Source organism: Oncorhynchus mykiss, chromosome 1, assembly GCF_013265735.2.
Source record: "Oncorhynchus mykiss isolate Arlee chromosome 1, USDA_OmykA_1.1, whole genome shotgun sequence".
NCBI classification, from domain to species: domain Eukaryota; kingdom Metazoa; phylum Chordata; class Actinopteri; order Salmoniformes; family Salmonidae; genus Oncorhynchus; species Oncorhynchus mykiss.
Window position 1 is genome coordinate 9,165,683 of NC_048565.1, and position 18,135 is coordinate 9,183,817.

Here is an 18,135-nt window from a genome sequence, read left to right on the forward strand (position 1 = left end):
TCTCTCCGGCGCTCTAGGTCACCATGCTCCATTGTCTCAGCCGGACTGACAGATTTCCTGCGCCTCAGCAGAGGTGACCGGTTCGCTCCTGATCCCAGGGATCATCATTTTGGTCGGCGTCGCGGCCGGTGCCGCGCATCAGGGAGGGGTACTGTCACGTGAGCTCTCTCTCCGTCCTCTAGGTCACCAGGCTGCTCGTTATGGCGCACACCTGTCACCATAGTTACGCGCACCTGCGTGTCGTCAGACACACCTGGACTCCTTCACTTCCCTGATTACCTTCCCTATATATGTCACTCCCTTTGGTTCCTTCCCCAGGCGTCATTGTTTATTTTTCATGTCTGTGCGTTGTTCGTGTTTCTTGTTTTGTATTATGTTACCTTTATTTATTATAACACTCACTCTCTGAACTTGCTTCCTGACTCTAGGCGCACGTCATTACAATTCAACACCCTGAGTCAATACATGTTAGAATCATCTTAGGTAGCGTTTACCATTGCTAGTCTTTTTGGGTAAGTCTCTCAGAGCTTTGCAAACCTGGATTGTACAATATTTGCCCATTATTCTTCAAGCTCTGTCAAGTCCGTTGTTGATCATTGCTGGACAGCCATTTTCATGTCTTGCCATAGATTTTCAAGACAATTTAATAAGTCAGAACTGTAACTAGGTCACCCAGTGAACTTTCAAAATCTTCTTGGTAACTAACATGTATAATTGGCCTTAGGTTTTAGGTTAATGTCCTGCTGAAAGGTGGATTTTTCTCCCAGTGTCTGTTAGAATGCAGAATGCTCCTGGTTTTCCTCTAGGATTTTGCATGTGCTTAGCTTCATTCCTTTTCTTTTTATCCGAAAAACTCCCTTGCCGATGACAAGAATACCCATAACATGAATGTCATGCTTGAAAATTTGAAGAGAGCTACTCAGTGATATGTTGTGTTTGATTTGCCCAAACATAATGCTTTGTATTCTGGACAAAAAGTAAATTTCTTTCCCGCAATTCTTTGCACTATTACTTTATTGCCTTATTGCAAACAGGATACATGTTTTGGAATATTTGTGTTCTGTACAGGCTTCCTCCCTTTCCACTGTCATTTAGTATTGTGGAGTAACTACAATGTTGTTGATCCATCCTCAGTTTTCTCTCCACAGCTATTTAACTCTGTAACTGGTTTAAAATAACCATTGGCCTCATGGTTAAATCCCTGAGTGGTTTCCTTTCTCTCTGGCAACTGAGTTAGGAAGGAAGCCTATACCTTTTCTGTGACTGGGTGTATGGTTACACCATCCAAAGTTTAATAATTTCACAATGCTCAAAGGGATATTCAATGTCTGCTTTTTATCAATAGGTGCCCTTCTTTGCGAGACATTGGAAAACATCCCCGGACTTTGTCGTTGAATCTGTGCTCGACTGAGGGACCTTACAGATATGTGTGGGGTACGGAGATGGGGTGAGTAGTCATTCGAAAATCATGTTAAACTCCATTAATGCACACAGAGTTAGTCCATGCAACTTATTAATATCTGACTTGTTTAGCATTTTTGTTACTCCTGAACTTATTTAAGCTTTCCATAACAAAGGGATTGAATACTTATTGATTCAAGACATTTCAGCTTTTCATTTTTTATGAAATTGTGAAAATGTCTTAAAACCTCTTAAGGATCGGACCCTTTTTTTTCTTTTTTTTTCCTAAAATGTCATACCCAAATCTAACTGCCTGTAGCTCAGGACCTGAAGCAAGGATATGCATATTCTTGATACCATTTCAAAGGAAACACTGAAGCTTGTGTAACTGTGGAATTAATGTTACAGTATATAACACATTAGATGCAAGAGATAAGCCATAATGTACTATTCCAGGGTAGGCGCAATTTAGATTTTGGCCACTAGATGGTAGCAGTGTAAGTGCAAAGTTTTAGACTGATTCTATTAACCATTGCATTTCTGTTCAAAATGTTGTATCAAGACTGCCCAAATGTGCCTAATTGGTTTATTAATACATTTTAAAGTTCATAACTGTGCACTCTCCCATAGAGGTTAACATAATTCCACTTTGACATCATGGCGTATTGTGTGTAGATCAGTGACACAAAATGGAAATGCAATCCATACCCATGAGATCCAAAAGGGTTTTTTTTCCTCTGTCCATAGGTGCTTTTTGGCAAACTTGAGTCAACTTTTCGGACGACATGGGTCCCATTATGTCTGGCGAACACTGCATTCCACAGTAAAAACCTCATACCAACGGTCCAGCATAGTGGTGGTAGTGTGATGGTTTGGGGATGTTTTGTTCCCTCAGGACCTGGATGACAGCAGGTAGCCTAATGGCGGCATGTAGCCTAGTGGTTAGGGTGGCATGTAGCCTAGTGGTTAGAGCGTCTGGCCAGTAACCAAAAGGTTGCTAGATTGAATCCCTGAGCTGACAAGTGTCGTGGAAATTTCCTGTATTTACCAAATCATGAGAGCAAACCACACACAAGTCAGAGTTATCATAAAGTCCATCTTTAATTATATGAGCTCCATCACAACCCTGTGACTCTCAGATCAATTCAGTGTCTATAAATGAATTCTCTGAGAGTCCTTACACATTGCAACTGAGATCCTTTATAGCAAAGACACACATAGCCAGACAGCACAAACCATAAATTATCGTTCAGCTTTGTCTCCTAAACTATGTTATTTTCTCGCTCTCAGAACCATAAAACAAATCCTCATATCAACAGGCATATATCAAATCCACCCCTCCTTGACAAGATCCCAGAGACACATTGACTGGCACACAGACATTGTGGAGCCAAGAGATACACGCTTGACCTCTCCCCTCTCTGCGGCCCAAGCAACTTAGTCCTGACAGAGAACAGATGACTGCAACCCGGCCACAGTATTATACAAAAATAAACATTCTGATGAGAAGTAACTTGCACACATATAATGAATATAAAACATCTCACCTATGTTACCAACTAATTCTGATTATTCCCCAACACAAGGTAAATCTGTCATTCAGCCCCTGAAAAAGGCAGTTAACCCACTGTTCCAAGGCCGTCATTGTACGTAAGAATTTGTTCTTGACTGACTTGCCTAGTTAAATAAAGGTTTAAAAAAATGTTTTGCCTTTATAGAAGGAACCATGAGTTCTGCTCTGTATCGGAGAATATCCATCCGTGAGCTGAAGAGCAGCTGGGTCATGCAGCAAGACAATGATTCAAAACACACAATCAAGTCTTCATGAAAAATGGCTAAAAAGTAACACATTTTAAGGTTTGGAATGGCCTAGTCAAAGTCCAGACCTAATCCCAATTGAGATGTTGTGGCAGCACTTGAAACGAACAGTTCATGTTTGAAAACCCCACAAATGTCACAGTTTCTACATGGACGAGTGGGCCAGAATTCCTCTACAGTGACGTGAGAGACTGATCAATAACTACAGGAAGCATTTGATCACAGTCATTGCAGCTAAAGGTGGCACAACCCGTTGTTGAACGGAAGTGGGCAAATAGTTTTTCACACAGGGGAATTGGGTGTTGCATAACTTTAAATAAATATTTGTTATTCATAAACTCAGGTTTCCTTTATCTAATATTAGGTTTTGGTTGAAGATCTGATAACATTCAAAATTATGCACAAATAGAGAAAATCTGAAAGGGGGAAAAGGCTTTTTCACGGCTCTGTATATCAGCATATATAGCCAGTATATTTGATTTTATTTGCACTTTTTGTTTCTACTCATACTCACAGGACTGTACACACTCACTCACGGACACTCCGACACACACACACTTCAACACTCACTTAATTTGCTCAAACACACATAACATACACACACATTCATACTGACTCTACACACACGCATGCACACTCATATACAATCATCCTTTACACTGCTGCTACTCTCTTTATCATATATCCTGATCCTTCTTACTTTCTTGTGTTCTTCTTATTTCTATTTATTATGTGTGTTTCTTTTCAACCTTGTTATTTGTAGCGCTACATTGCTATTGATTACTGCATTGTTGGGTTTGTAACTTACAAGAAAGGCATTTCACAGTACTTGTGCACGTGACGTTAAAACTCGAAACATAATTTTCTAAACGTGGCTTGGTCTTTTGAGATATTCATTAACGCTGGTATGGCAGAAGCACACTTTTGAGAACAGCCATAATGATGACACTACGCCTGTCGTTGTAATGATGCATCTATTAATGTACCTAAAAAATGAGCTCTTGCATAGCATGACATGAATGCGCTATAGATATGCTATGGATATATTTAATTAACCTTCAATAATGTGGCTGGGACCTGTTATGACACGTCCATGAAACGCCTATAGATGTGTCATAAATGCGTTATGGATATGTAGTCAAAGTAAATTGTTACCAAATATTTTGCCGATAATGTGGGCATTTTGATCGTCCTTATTAAAAGAAGGAAATGAGAAAATAAATAAATAAATAAAAACTGCCTGTCTCCTGCCTGTCTCTTGTCTGTCTCCTGCCTGTCTCTTGCCTGTATCCTACCTGTCTCTTGCCTGTCTCTTGCCTGTATCCTACCTGCCTCTTGCCTGTCTCTTGCCTGTCTCTTGCCTGTCTCTTGCCTGTCTCTTGCCTGTCTCTTGCCTGTATCCTACCTGCCTCTTGCCTGTCTCTTGCCTGTATCCTACCTGTCTCTTGCCTGTCTCTTGCCTGTATCCTACCTGCCTCTTGCCTGTCTCTTGCCTGTCTCTTGCCTGTATCCTACCTGCCTCTTGCCTGTCTCTTGCCTGTCTCTTGCCTGTCTCTTGCCTGTCTCTTGCCTGTCTCTTGCCTGTCTCTTGCTTGTGTCTGTGGCTATTGGAGCTAGAGATATCCTTGTTTTTTTAAATTTATATATTGGGCAAACACATTTGATTTTTTCTGTATGTATGTACGCAACCTCCAAAATGATCCCATTTTAATACGTTTTACACCCTTTTGAAATGTATTACATGTTAAAGGAGCGCAGACCTTCAAAATTACGACTCAGTACAAACCCTTGGTACACACACACACACACATGTAAACTGCCTCTATTAACGCTATGTTTGCTTCTGCTGCCAGAAAAGTAATCTGAACTATACAAGGAAGAAGGAAGAAATTTAAAATCTACACAGAGAACCTGTCTGTTAACATTCTGGTTTCAGTGCCAGTAATTCACCTTGCCCTTGGAAACAATGTACTGCATGTTGCAGTTATTCAAGATTGTAAAGACATTGGCTAATCCTTTACTTGAGAAATGAACAAATACCAGTTTTACGCCTAGAACTTCCCATTGTTCTATATAGAACCTTTCGGTTCTTTGGTCAAAATGTAAGAACTCTTTTCAGAAGAAGATTCAAATCATTGATGGTTCAGGTAAAAAAAATATATATATTTAGGGGTTCCATATATGAACCCTTTTTGGTTCTCTATTGGTTCTTCTGTATGCTCCAAAAGTATTGGGACAATGACACTGTACTCCAGCACTTTGGATTTGAAATAATACAATGACTATGAGGTTAACATGCAGGCTGTCAACTTTAATTTGAGGGTATTTTCATCCATATCTGGTGAACCGTTTAGAAATTACAGCACTTTTTGTCCATAGTCCCCTTTAGGGTGACCTAAAGTATTGGGACAAATTCACTTATTTGTGTATTAAAGTAGTACAAATGTAACTATTTGGTCACATATTCATAGCACACAATGACTACATCAAGCTTATGACTACAAACTTGTTGGATGCATTTGCTGTTTGTTTCAGAATATTTTGTGCCCAATAGAATATATTAATAAATAATGTATTGTCATTTTGGAGTCACTTTCATTATGAATAAAAAATATATTATATTTCTAAACACTTCTACATTAATGTGGATGCTATCCTGAATGAATCGTGAATAATGATGAGTGAGATATTTAGACGCACAAATATCATACACCCCAAGACATGCTAACCTCTCACCATTACAATAACAGGGGAGGTTAGTATACAGGGGTATGATAGTTGTGCCTCTGTAACTTTCTCAATCGTCATTATTCACGATTCATTCAGGATTATTGTATAATTTCAAATCCAAAATGCTGGATTACAGAGCCAAAACTAGAAAAAAAATAGTTGTCCCAATTCTTTTGGAGCTCACTGTACGTAGCACCTTTGTTTCGATGGAACAATTAACATTGAATTCCACATGCCCGTGCAACGTCTCTCCCAATGTTTTAATCACAGGTGAAAAGAGAGAAGGAGGTATCAGATTTCTAGATGACCAGACCACTCCCACTTTCAACCAGTATAATACGACACAGACCTGCAAAAAAAATTAAACAGACACTGAAATAAATACGTTTGTTTGTGTTGCTAACGAACCCTTCTCTACTGCCCACATTCACAATGCTTTATTTGATTCTCTTTGTTGGAACGTTCGTCCTGTCCTCGGGGCAATTCACGAGTAAGTAGCCACTTCTGAATCCTATTTTTTGTGTAGTCAATATATATCAATGTAGGTTTGTTGGTATGTTGAGATTCAATCAAGGCTATTGTGTCTTATCTAGCGAGCCTATACACCGTGTTTTATTGGTCGAAGTGAGCTTCACAAAAAAATCGCTTTGTAGGAATTATGACCCAAATTGTGTTAATTGATAGCTATTTAATGACTTTTGTCCAGTTGTTGTGCACGTTAAACTGGTAATTGGTTGCAGACAATGAAGATTATTTTAACAATGAACGTTGACGTAATCTTATCATCAAATAAGGTGTGTACACATCTATGATATGCTTCTGATATGACGCACAAACCGATCTTTCAATCTACATTGGAATCTTTGTCAGGTTTGAGCATATCTGAATTGCTTACATTATGGAAATACGTTGTTAAACAGGCTAAATACTATTCGCGCTGATATAGGGGCTAGACCTAGTGTAAATTGCAGTCTGGACATGGACATGCCAAACGTAGTCAATAAACAAGATTAAATTCGCTAGGTTATTGATAAAGCCTAACAATACACTGTATAATTCCAATCAAATTCTAATTAAAACCCCAAACAACTTGTTATACATATAGTTACAGGCACCGTGATTACTCCCGCGGGTGTAGGCATATAATACAGACAAAGCTATTGAGACTATGAAGGGTTTTACACACATCCAAACTTTTCACAGGAGCTGGATAAATATCCAATATAACGACTAAGGGGGAACATCCACTGACCGGTATACCACTCGCAAATGTCATGTTTTATAAACATCATGGAACCGTCTTACAGATCATATTTGCACTTCTCCGGGAATAGCAGACTAAATAAACCCATGGAAGGTGAATCTTTCTAAAAAATAAATTAAAAAATGTATCAAATTAAAACGATCAGTTTTTTTAAACAACAATCATGTTTATATGGCTGAGGCTACGTAGGCCATCATTGTAATTTGTTCTTAATTGACTTGCCTAGATAAATAAAAGTAAATACATTAAAACAGAGTTTTCGACGCCCCTCTGGAAACGTATTTCTCAAAACTAACACCCTGACTACACTGCTGGCGCTCGTCAACGGAGCATCTGCGTTACCAAGGGCTAAAATAGAAATCAGCTCTATTTGTGACGCAGATCACGCTGCGAGTCCTGCCTCTTCCATCTTCTCATTGGTTCATAGAAGCAGATACCCAAGTGCCATCTCCTTCTTTGGTTATACCCACGTGGGTGCTTGAAAGACAAACTGTGTTGTCGTTGTAATACTATGAAAGTTTAGATGCATCACCATATAAGTTCAAAGAGGAAAAAGCCTGAAAGGAGGAGAGATGACTAGAAATTATTCGGTTGACCATTTTATGTGTGGATTAATTGTCAGAGTAGAGGACCTTGTGCATTTCAGGTAAAATAACAACTCAATGTTTATATCCCAGGACAAATTAGCTAGCAACAGCAAGCTAGCTAAATAGGACAAATTAGCTAGCAAGTGCAAGCTAGCTAGCTAAATTGCCATAAATGTTGAATGCTTTTCGACCTGTCCCCAAATTAATGTAATTGGTTCAGAGTTTGTTTTGATATTTTAACCTGCGTGTCGTGATCGCGTTTGGTGTGGGGGGACAAAATACATTTACGCACGATGTCGCACGCGCGCAGCCGGTTTGGGTTCTGTGTTAGTGCACTGAGCAGCAGCTGAAATGACTCTCGTTCCATGAGCATAAGGCACTCGGTGCACACATAGACCTAAGGGCTCTTCTATTCACTGAATATAGATGATTAAATAGCAGACAGTAACCCTACAATAGGTCTAGTTATAACAACAATATAATCTCTTTTTTTTTATTGGCTTCAATGTGGAAACATCCATCTACACACGTTTCAGTCTCATTTTGAAAATGCTCTGCATGTTTGAGCCATGGACAGTTGGACGTTGCCCAAACGTTATAATAAGATTCACCTACTATCACTGTGGTTATGGCCTGTTAGTGACTTTGCCACGAGAAAGGTAAACAAACTAACAGGCCAATAGCCATGGCAACAAGCGGATTCAGCACCAAGGAATTACCGCGATTTAACAGTTAGGTCCTAAAGCTTGAAAGTGTAAGATGCCATTTTTTTAAAGAAAATGATGAAGGAAAAACAATATGCATTCTAATAAGCAATTCCTAAACAGACTTTCTACAGTCACTGACACCTTTCATTCTATTGTAATAACTTGACCTAAACAGACTTTCTACAGTCACTGACACCTTTCATTCAAGTGTAATAACTTGACCTAGAAAGACTTCCTACAGTCACTGACACCTTTCATTAAATAGGCATCGCACATAGACCTAATGAGTCCAAACGTTTCACAGAAGTTGCAGGGACAAAAAGGATGTCCAATATAAAGAAAACACGTGAATGCCTGTTTTGCTGCTTGTGATATTTAAATAAAACATTGGTTAAAGGCTACTGATTAACCTACTCTGTGCGTCTGCTGGCAAGATCAATACCAAAACCAATTGTGTTACTGCCAAGACCAGCTTTTGGTGAGTCTTAAATATCAACAGTAGCGCTGCTTGAAATTGGCACATTGGCCAACGTTTTTAAGGACACACCTCAAATATGTCCAAGATAGCTGATATAAGTCAGGTAAATTGGCGCCAGGGTTGTAAAAGCCAGCGCTCTGATATTTTCTAAATTGAAATTAGCCAAAGAGTGTGCGTTTGACACTAGCGCTGCCTTAACACTGGGCTCCCGAGTGGCACAGCGGTCTAAGACACTGCATCTCAGTGCTAGAGGCATCACTACCGTTGCAGGCCGTCATTGTAAATAAGAATTTGTTCTTAACTGACTTGCCTAGTTAAATAAAGGTTACATTTTTATTTTATTAAAAACGCCAGGCAATCATAGAGCCTTATATGTGTTGTTCAGAACCTAAATTAAATGTCAACTTTTTTTCTAGTCAACTTGTGGTGGTAGAGACGCAAGCTTGTTTGCATTCAGTCAAACAGCATCCACTGTTGCAATGACATGACTGTGACAGTCGTCCGTTTTTGTTATTACAGCATTAACTTATTATTGGACATTCAGGCTATATTTCCTGTGGCAACACATCCTCCACTCTATTCAAAGTCCACAGCATTGCAAACATTTGGGATTGAGTGGTAAACACCAAGTCTTTCACAAAATTGTGCAACAGGCTGTACATTTGTTTAATCAGCATTGATGATAATCTGTTTTTGCTACATCAATTCTTTCTTCACAACCACAACAGCTAGCCCATCGTTTACAACATCAACCACAAGTTCCATAACCTTAACTGCTAACCCGTTGTTGGCACCGTCAACCACAACACCTACAACCACAACTACTGCCCCTGGGGATACAACTACTGCCCCTGGGGATACAACTACTGCCCCTGGGGATACAACTACTACCCCTGGGGATACAACTACTGCCCCATGGGATACAACTACTGCCCCTGAGGAAATAACAACCACAACTGTTATCGCGGATTTTACAACAACACCCACAGCTGGTGTCCCAGAGGATTCAACAACACCCACAGCTGGTGTCCCAGAGGATTCAACAACACCCACAGCTGGTGTCCCAGAGGATTCAACAACACCCACAGCTGGTGTCCCAGAGGATTCAACAACACCCACAGCTGGTGTCCCAGAGGATTCAACAACACCCACAGCCGTTCAACCAACAACAATTCCTACAGCAAGTACGTGGGAATTTAGTTTTTATGTCAAATGTACATTGTGGGCCAAATGTGACTAACAAATTTTGCTTGCCATCAACTTAGTTCATTCTTAATATAGATTTTATTAGGCCAAAGTGATTTACAGTACTAAGATACAGCCCAGATGTTATTGTATTCAATTCCATTTACTTCCTGAGCATGGCATGCAATTCTTTCTGTCTGTGATCTTAACAATCCTAGCCCTTTTGAACATTCCCAGTCATCGTCATGTTATTCATGTACAGTACCAGTCAAAAGTCTGAACACACCTACTCATTCAAGGGTTTTTCTTTATATTTTTTTTACTATTTTCTACGTTGTAGAATAGTGAAGACATCAAAACTATGAAATAACACATATGGAACCATGTATCAAATGAAACTTTGTGTGATATGCGCCGAATACAACCAGTGAAATGCTTTACTTACAATCCCTTAACCAACAATGCAGTTCAAGAAAGAGTTAAGGAAATATTTACCAAATAAACTAAAGTAAAGAATTATAAAAAGTAACACAAAATAACAATAACGAGGCTATATACAGGGTTACTGGGTCTATGTGCTGGGGTAGAGGTTAGTCAAGGTTTTTGTACATGTAGTCTAGGTAGAGGTAAAGAGCAACAGTGGCTCCTTAACAGCTTCTACCCACAAGCCATAAGACTGCTGAACAACTAATCAAATGGCCACTCAGACTATTTACATTGACCCCCCCCCCCCCTTCACACTTGCTATTCGCTGTTGTAGTTACCTAAAAGGTGTTAAACAAATCGAAATATGTTTTATATTTGAGATTCTTCAAAGTAGCCAGACTTTTGCCTAGATGACAACTTTGCACACTCTTGGCATTCTCGAAACCAGCTTCCCTTGGAATGTTTTTCCAACCGTCTTGAAGGAGTTTCCACATATGCTGAGCACTTGCCTGCTTTTCCTTCACTCTGGTCCAACTCATCCCAAACCATCACAATTGGGTTGAGATCAAATCAACGTTTATTTGTCACGTGCGCCGAATACAACAGTAAAAAGACAGTGAAATACAGTAGTGAGGCTGAATACAGTAGTGAGGCTATAACAATAGGGAGGCTACATACAGACACAGGTTAGTCAGGCTGATTGAGGTAGTATGTACATGTAGATATGGTTAAAGTGACTATGCATATATGATGAACAGATAGTACCAGTAGCATAAAGAGGGGATGGCAGGACACAATGCAGATAGCCCGGTTAGCCAATGTGCGGGAGCACTCGTTGGTAGGGCCAATTGAGATAGTATGTACAGTGGGGCAAAAAAGTATTTAGTCAGCCACCAATTGTGCAAGGTCTCCCACTTAAAAAGATGAGAGAGGCCTGTAATTTTCATCATAGGTACACTTCAACTATGACAGATAAAATGAGGGGAAAAAATCCAGAAAATCACATTGTAGGATTTTTAATGAATTCATTTGCAAATGATGGTGGAAAATAAGTATTTGGTCAATAACAAAAGTTTATCTCAATACTTTGTTATATACCCTTTGTTGGCAATGACAGAGGTCAAATGTTTTCTGTAAATCTTCACAAGGTTTTCACACACTGTTGCTGGTATTTTGGCCCATTCCTCCATGCAGATCTCCTCTAGAGCAGTGATGTTTTGGGGCTATTGCTGGGCAACACAGACTTTCAACTCCCTCCAAAGATTTTCTATGGGGTTGAGATCTGGAGACTGGCTAGGCCACTCCAGGACCTTGAAATGTTTCTTACGAAGCCACTCCTTCGTTGCCCGGGCGGTGTGTTTGGGATCATTGACATGCTGAAAGACCCAGCCACGTTTCATCTTCAATGCCCTTGCTGATGGAAGGAGGTTTTCACTCAAAATCTTACGATACATGTCCCCATTCATTCTTTCCTTTACACGGATCAATCGTCCTGGTCCCTTTGCATAAAAACAGCCCCAAAGCATGATGTTTCCACCCCCATGCTTCACAGTAGGTATGGTGTTCTTTGGATGCAACTCAGCATTTTTTTGTCCACCAAACACGACGAGTTGAGTTTTTACCAAAAAGTTATATTTTGGTTTCATCTGACCATATGACATTCTCCCAATCTTCTTCTGGATCATCCAAATGCTCTCTAGCAAACTTCAGACGGGCCTGGACATGTACTAGCTTAAGCAGGGGGACACGTCTGGCACTGCAATATTACTTTAGTGCCTTGTTGCTAACAGGATGCATGTTTTGGAATATTTTTATTATGTACAGGCTTCCTTCTTTTCAGTCTATTATTTAGGTTAGTTTTGTGGAGTAACTACACTGTTGTTGATCCATCCTCAGTTTTCTCCTATGACGGCCATTAAACTCTGTAACTGTTTTAAATTCACCATTTTCCTCATGGTGAAATCCCTGAGCGGTTTCCTTCCTCTCCGGCAACTGAGTTAGAAAAGACGCCTGTATCTAACTAGTGACTGGGTGTATTGCGGCACCATCCAAAGTGTAATTAATTACTTCTCCATGTTAAAAGGGATATTCAATTGTACCCATCTACCAATAGGTGCTCTTCTTTGCGAGGCATTGGAAAACCTCCCTGGTCTTTGTTGTTGAATCTGTGTTTTAAATGTACTGCTCGACTAACGGACCTTACAGATAATTGTATGTGTGGGGTACAGAGATGAGAGAGTCATTCAAAAATCATGTTAAACACTACTATTGCACGCAGAGTGAGTCCATCCAACTGATTATGTGACTTGATCAGCAGATTTTTACACCTGAATTTATGTAGGCCATAACAAAGGAATTTAATACTTATTGACTCAAGACATTTCAGCTTTTATTTTTTATTCATTTGTAAAAATGTATAATTCCACTTTGACATTACGGGGTGTGTGTGTGTGTGTGTGTAAGCCGATTACAATAAATCTCAATTGAATCCATTGTAAATGTAGGCTGTAACGCAACAACACGTGAGTCTGAATACTTCCTGAAGGCACCGTACAAGGGAAAAATCACAGCGTCGCAGAAATGTATAGTACATATTCCCTGAACATTGACCTTAACTATTTATGTGTCTCATCACTTCCATCTTCCTCAGACCTGACCACGTTTGCACATGCAATGGTGAATTTATCCAGCTACGAAAATCTGGATAGCGATGCAATCGTTTCAAACATTGAGGAGGTATGTTGGCAATCTGTCTGTCTTCCCTCTGTCTGTCGTCCCTCTGTCTGTCAGTCAGGTTGTTATCAATTCAGAATTGAATGCTTGATGAATTCCAATTCCTTTTGTAATGTGGAAATCAAAATAGTAAACAGGATGAATAATTGGAATTAATAAAAATGTATTTGAAAATTCCAACGTTACGGTAAATGGATAAACTGTAAATCTATAGATTCCAGGTTCTGCTGGTGACTTTCCCAAGAGAATCTGTAGATCTCCCACTGAATGTGTAAAGAGAAGCCTTTTGAACAGTGGTAGGCTAATGCAGGCAGATATTATCATGTATGTGCGCGCAAGATTACATTTTTGGGCCATCTTGGTTATTTTAGATCAATACAAAGCGATAGGTTAGATCCACCCAGGACAAGGACCTTCTTTTGTGGGGTTTTTTAATCAGTTTTCTGCTTGCATGTGTTAGATTAATTACTTTTTTGTTTTCGATTTTGCTCACAAGAGTTAGCTATGGGGCATGCAGAGGAGCCTTGCTGGTGGAGAGTTTTGGTGAGAACTTGACACGAGAGCTAAAGCAACATGATTGATAGTGTTGGTTTGACCTAGATAAAATCCCAAAGTTACTTATTTGGCCCAAAATGTAACTTTGCCCCATACACACAGACCCATGCTACTATCTGCCTGCATAAAATCCTACTGATGTTCAAAGGGCCTCTTTACACATTTATCAAACATCTTTGTCTATATGATAAATCTATAGATTCCCCTGTAAATGTGTAGATGAACCAATAAGATGGGGATCTATACATATACAGTGAGGGAAAAAAGTATTTGATCACTGACAAAGAAATGATCCGTCTATAATTTTAATGGTAGGTGTATTTGAACAGTGAGAGACAGAATAACAACAACAAAAAATCCAGAAAAACGCATGTCAAAAATGTTATAAATTGATTTGCATTTTAATGAGGGAAATAAGTATTTGACCCCTCTGCAAAACATGACTTACTACTTGGTGGCAAAATCCTTGTTGGCAATCACAGAGGTCAGACCGTTCTTGTAGATGGCCACCAGGTTTGCACACATCTCAGGAGGGATTTTGTCCCACTCCTCTTTGCAGATCTTCTGCAAGTCATTAAGGTTTCGAGGCTGACGTTTGGCAACTCGAACCTTCAGCTCCCTCCACAGATTTTCTATGGGATTAAGGTCGGGAGACTGGCTAGGCCACTCCAGGACCTTAATGTGCTTCTTCTTGAGCCACTCCTTTGTTGCCTTGGCCATGTGTTTTGGGTCATTGTCATGCTGGATTACCCATCCACGACCCATTTTCAATGCCCTGGCTGAGGGAAGGAGGTTCTCACTCAAGATTTGATGGTACATGGCCCCGACCATCGTCCCTTTGATGCGGTGTCCCCTTAGCAGAAAAACACCCCCAAAGCATAATGTTTCCACCTCCATGTTTGACGGTGGGTAAGGTGTTCTTGGGGTCATAGGCAGCATTCCTCCTCCTCCAAACACGTTGAGTTGATGCCAAAGAGATCCATTTTGGTCTCATCTGACCACAACACTTTCACCCAGTTGTCCTCTGAATCATTCAGATCTTCATTGGCAAACTTCAGACGGGCATGTATATGTGCTTTCTTGAGCAGGGGGACCTTGCGGGCGCTGCAGGATTTCAGTCCTTCACAGCGTAGTGTGTTACCAATTGGTTTCTTGGTGACTATGGTCCTAGCTGCCTTGAGATCATTGACAAGATCCTCCCGTGTAGTTCTGGGCTGATTCCTCACCGTTCTCATGATCATTGCAACTCCATTAGGTGAGATCTTGCATGGAGCCCCAGGCCGAGGGAGATGGACAGTTCTTTTGTGTTTCTTCCATTTGCGAATAATCGCACCGACTGTTGTCACCTCACCAAGTTGCTTGGCGATGGTCTTGTAGCCCATTCCAGCCTTGTGTAGGTCTACAATATTGTCCCTGACATCCTTGGAGAGCTCTTTGGTCTTGGCCATGGTGGAGAGTTTGGAATCTGATTGATTGATTGCTTCTGTGGACAGGTGTCTTTTATATAGGTAACAAACTGAGATTAGGAGCACTCCCTTTAAGAGTGTGCTCCAAATCTCAGCTCGTTACCTGTATAAAAGACACCTGGGAGCCAGAAATCTTTTTGATTGAGAGGGGGTCAAATACTTATTTCCCTCATTAAAATGCAAATCAATTTATAACATTTTTGATGTGTTTTTCTGGATTTTTTTGTTGTTATTCTGTCTCTCACTGTTCAAATAAACCTGCCATTAAAATTATAGACGGATCATTTCTTTGTCAGTGGGCAAACGTACAGAATCAGCAGGGGATCAAATACTTTTTTCCCTCACTGTACAGGTAATTCCATTTGATTTATTGTTTTTACACATTTACAGTAACATACATAAATGTATTTCTTGTATTTCAGTTCTTGAAGCACATCAGCAATAATGCCCTTGGACCTCTGAAGATAACAGTGAACCGTTTCACAAAATGTAGCGGCGCCCAGTGTGGAGACCAGCAACCCTCTACTACCCCTCAACCCACCACTGGCCCTCAAACCTCCCCTGACACTCAACCCTCTACTACCCCTGAACTCTTCGTTGACACTCAACCCACCACTGGCCCTCAAACCTCCCCTGACACTCAACCCTCTACTACCCCTGAACTCTTCGTTGACACTCAACCCACCACTGGCCCTCAAACCTCCCCTGACACTCAACCCTCTACTACCCCTGAACTCTTCGTTGACACTCAACCCTCTACTACCCCTCAATTCTTCCCTGACACTCAAACCTCCACTGGCCCTCAACCCACATTTACATAGATACCGTTCTGGTTTCATAATCACCACTGATTCATCAGACATCTGTATAGCCTACTTGTTGATTTGTTAACTTGTCAATAATTTGAAATGGAGTGGGGTAAATTGAAATGTAGGTACATAAATATATGTCATACAAGTTCATACTCTAACTTTGAAGGAATAGCTATGGTTTTTAAAAGTCAGTGATATTGGTAACACTTTCCATTGAGGTATCCTTTAAGTGAGTTGTAAAAAGGTATATGAATACTTCAACATCAACCGTACTGACTGGGATTAGGATATGTATTTTACTGTATGACAGGGACTGGTAGATATTGCAATCAACAAGTTTAAATCAATCATGTGGAAATATCTCCATTGACCCTGAACTTGGATGTAGTAATTCAAAGACTTTGGCTTTGTGAAGATTGAAACTGCTTTTTCTATAAAGTATGGCAGACTATTTAGAAATATGTTGTTTTTTTTTAGCTAAATATTTTGTAGCTTTTTTATTCTGTTATTTTCATTACTTTTTAAGATGTATTCTTTGTTTTCCTTTGTCAGGTTGGGCCCCTCTCAATCAAACCTGTTCTCAGCCCCATTGTTATTTATTGAAGCTTTATTTAACTAGGCAAGTCAGTTAAGCACAAATTCTTATTTACAATGACAGCCTACCCCTGCCAAATCCGGACGACACTGGGCCAATTGTGCGCAGCCCTATGGGACTCCCAATCCCAGACGAATGGGATACAGGCCTGGAATCAAATCAGGGTCTGCAGTGACACCTCTTGCATTGAGCTGTAGTGCCTTAGACTGCTGCGCCACTCGGGAGCCCAATTGTGGTATGTTAGGTTGTGATCCTCTCAATCAAACCTGTTTTTCAACCCCATTGTGGTATGTTAGATTGGGTCCCTCTCAATCAAACCTGTTTCTAGGTTCAGACAAAACAACTTTCTTCTTGTGCTCATTTGGAATCATTGATAAAAAATAACATGCCAAATCATCTCTTATGTTGATTATATTGCTAACTGACTTGATTTAAAATTACTTTCAGATGATGTGGGCATGACATGCTGTGTGGTTGATTGACTTTTTTTTAATGCATTTGTTGGCAGTGGCTAGTTTAAAGGGGGCCTGAACATACTGATTTCACCTCGGTCTTCCTCCTCATTAAGTAAAATGCATTTTCATTTTGCGGGTGTGGTTTGATGTGGGTGTGTTATGTTCACTATATAAAATAATATAAAAAATGTGATTTGTATTTGTTTTGCCTCTTGGACCCCCTATAGGGGCGGCAGGTAGCTATAGGGGCGGCAGGTAGCTATAGGGGCGGCAGGTAGCTATAGGGGCGGCAGGTAGCTATAGGGGCGGCAGGTAGCCTAGTGGTTAGTGTTGGGAAAGGTTACTCAAACAAATCCCTGAGCTGACAAGGTAAAAAATATGTTGTTCTGCTCCTGAGCAAAGCAGTTAACCCACTGTTCCCCGGGTGCCGAAGACATGAATGTTGATTAAGGCAGCCCCCCCGCACCTCTTCAGAGGGGTTGGATCAATTCAGAAGACACATTTCAGTTGTACAACTGACTAGGTATCCCCCCTTTTACAGACTTGGGCCCAGAACCTGACTCACACAATTGACCAGTCACATGTATTTATAATGGAATAAAAACATATGGAAATATTAATCAGCTACCCAATCAAGGCAGGGCCACCCCAGTTACCCAATGTGGGTCATCCTCCCCCCATCTGACGATTAGCAGAGTGGCACAAGGCAGCGGCAGGTAGCCTAGTGGTTAGAGCGTAGGTGAAAATCTGTCATTCTACCCCTAAACAAGGCTGACCCCCCATGGGCCTGGGCTCAGGGTCTTCAGCCCCGGTAAGCACCTGCATTAATCCGGCCTTGGACATGTGGGCATGATTGAAATCCCATACCCAACTATCAAACCCAACCAGGAAATCGGCATACCAATAGACATACCTATGCCACA

At 40.5% G+C, this 18,135-nt stretch overlaps 1 protein-coding gene across 3 annotated transcripts; it reads left to right on the forward strand.

Moving 5' to 3' along the window:
• Nucleotides 1-6,285: 6,285 nt before the first annotated feature.
• On the forward strand, nt 6,286-17,400 carry LOC110531220 (mucin-2). Of its 3 annotated transcripts, none has more exons than XM_036989375.1 (5): nt 6,286-6,439; nt 9,714-9,977; nt 10,011-10,169; nt 13,247-13,332; nt 15,773-17,400. In XM_036989375.1, the coding sequence occupies exons 1-5, from the start codon at nt 6,382-6,384 to the stop codon at nt 16,169-16,171; spliced, it is 966 nt and encodes a 321-aa protein (XP_036845270.1). In that variant the 5' UTR covers nt 6,286-6,381; the 3' UTR covers nt 16,172-17,400. The 3 variants fall into 3 exon arrangements, with proteins under 3 accessions (XP_036845270.1, XP_036845328.1, XP_021470141.2); XM_036989433.1 differs by having other exon boundaries at nt 10,110-10,169; XM_021614466.2 differs by having other exon boundaries at nt 9,714-10,169.
• The last annotated feature ends 735 nt before the right edge of the window (nt 17,401-18,135 follow it).

Bases quoted from the DNA above. Each gene is read 5' to 3' on its own strand.
- LOC110531220 (XM_021614466.2), top strand. From the start codon at position 6,382: ATGCTTTATTTGATTCTCTTTGTTGGAACGTTCGTCCTGTCCTCGGGG. The intron at 6,440-9,713 runs GTAAGTAGCCAC...CAACCACAACAG, and splicing joins GTCCTCGGGGCAATTCACGA to CTAGCCCATCGTTTACAACA. The intron at 10,170-13,246 runs GTACGTGGGAAT...CATCTTCCTCAG, and splicing joins AACAACAATTCCTACAGCAA to ACCTGACCACGTTTGCACAT.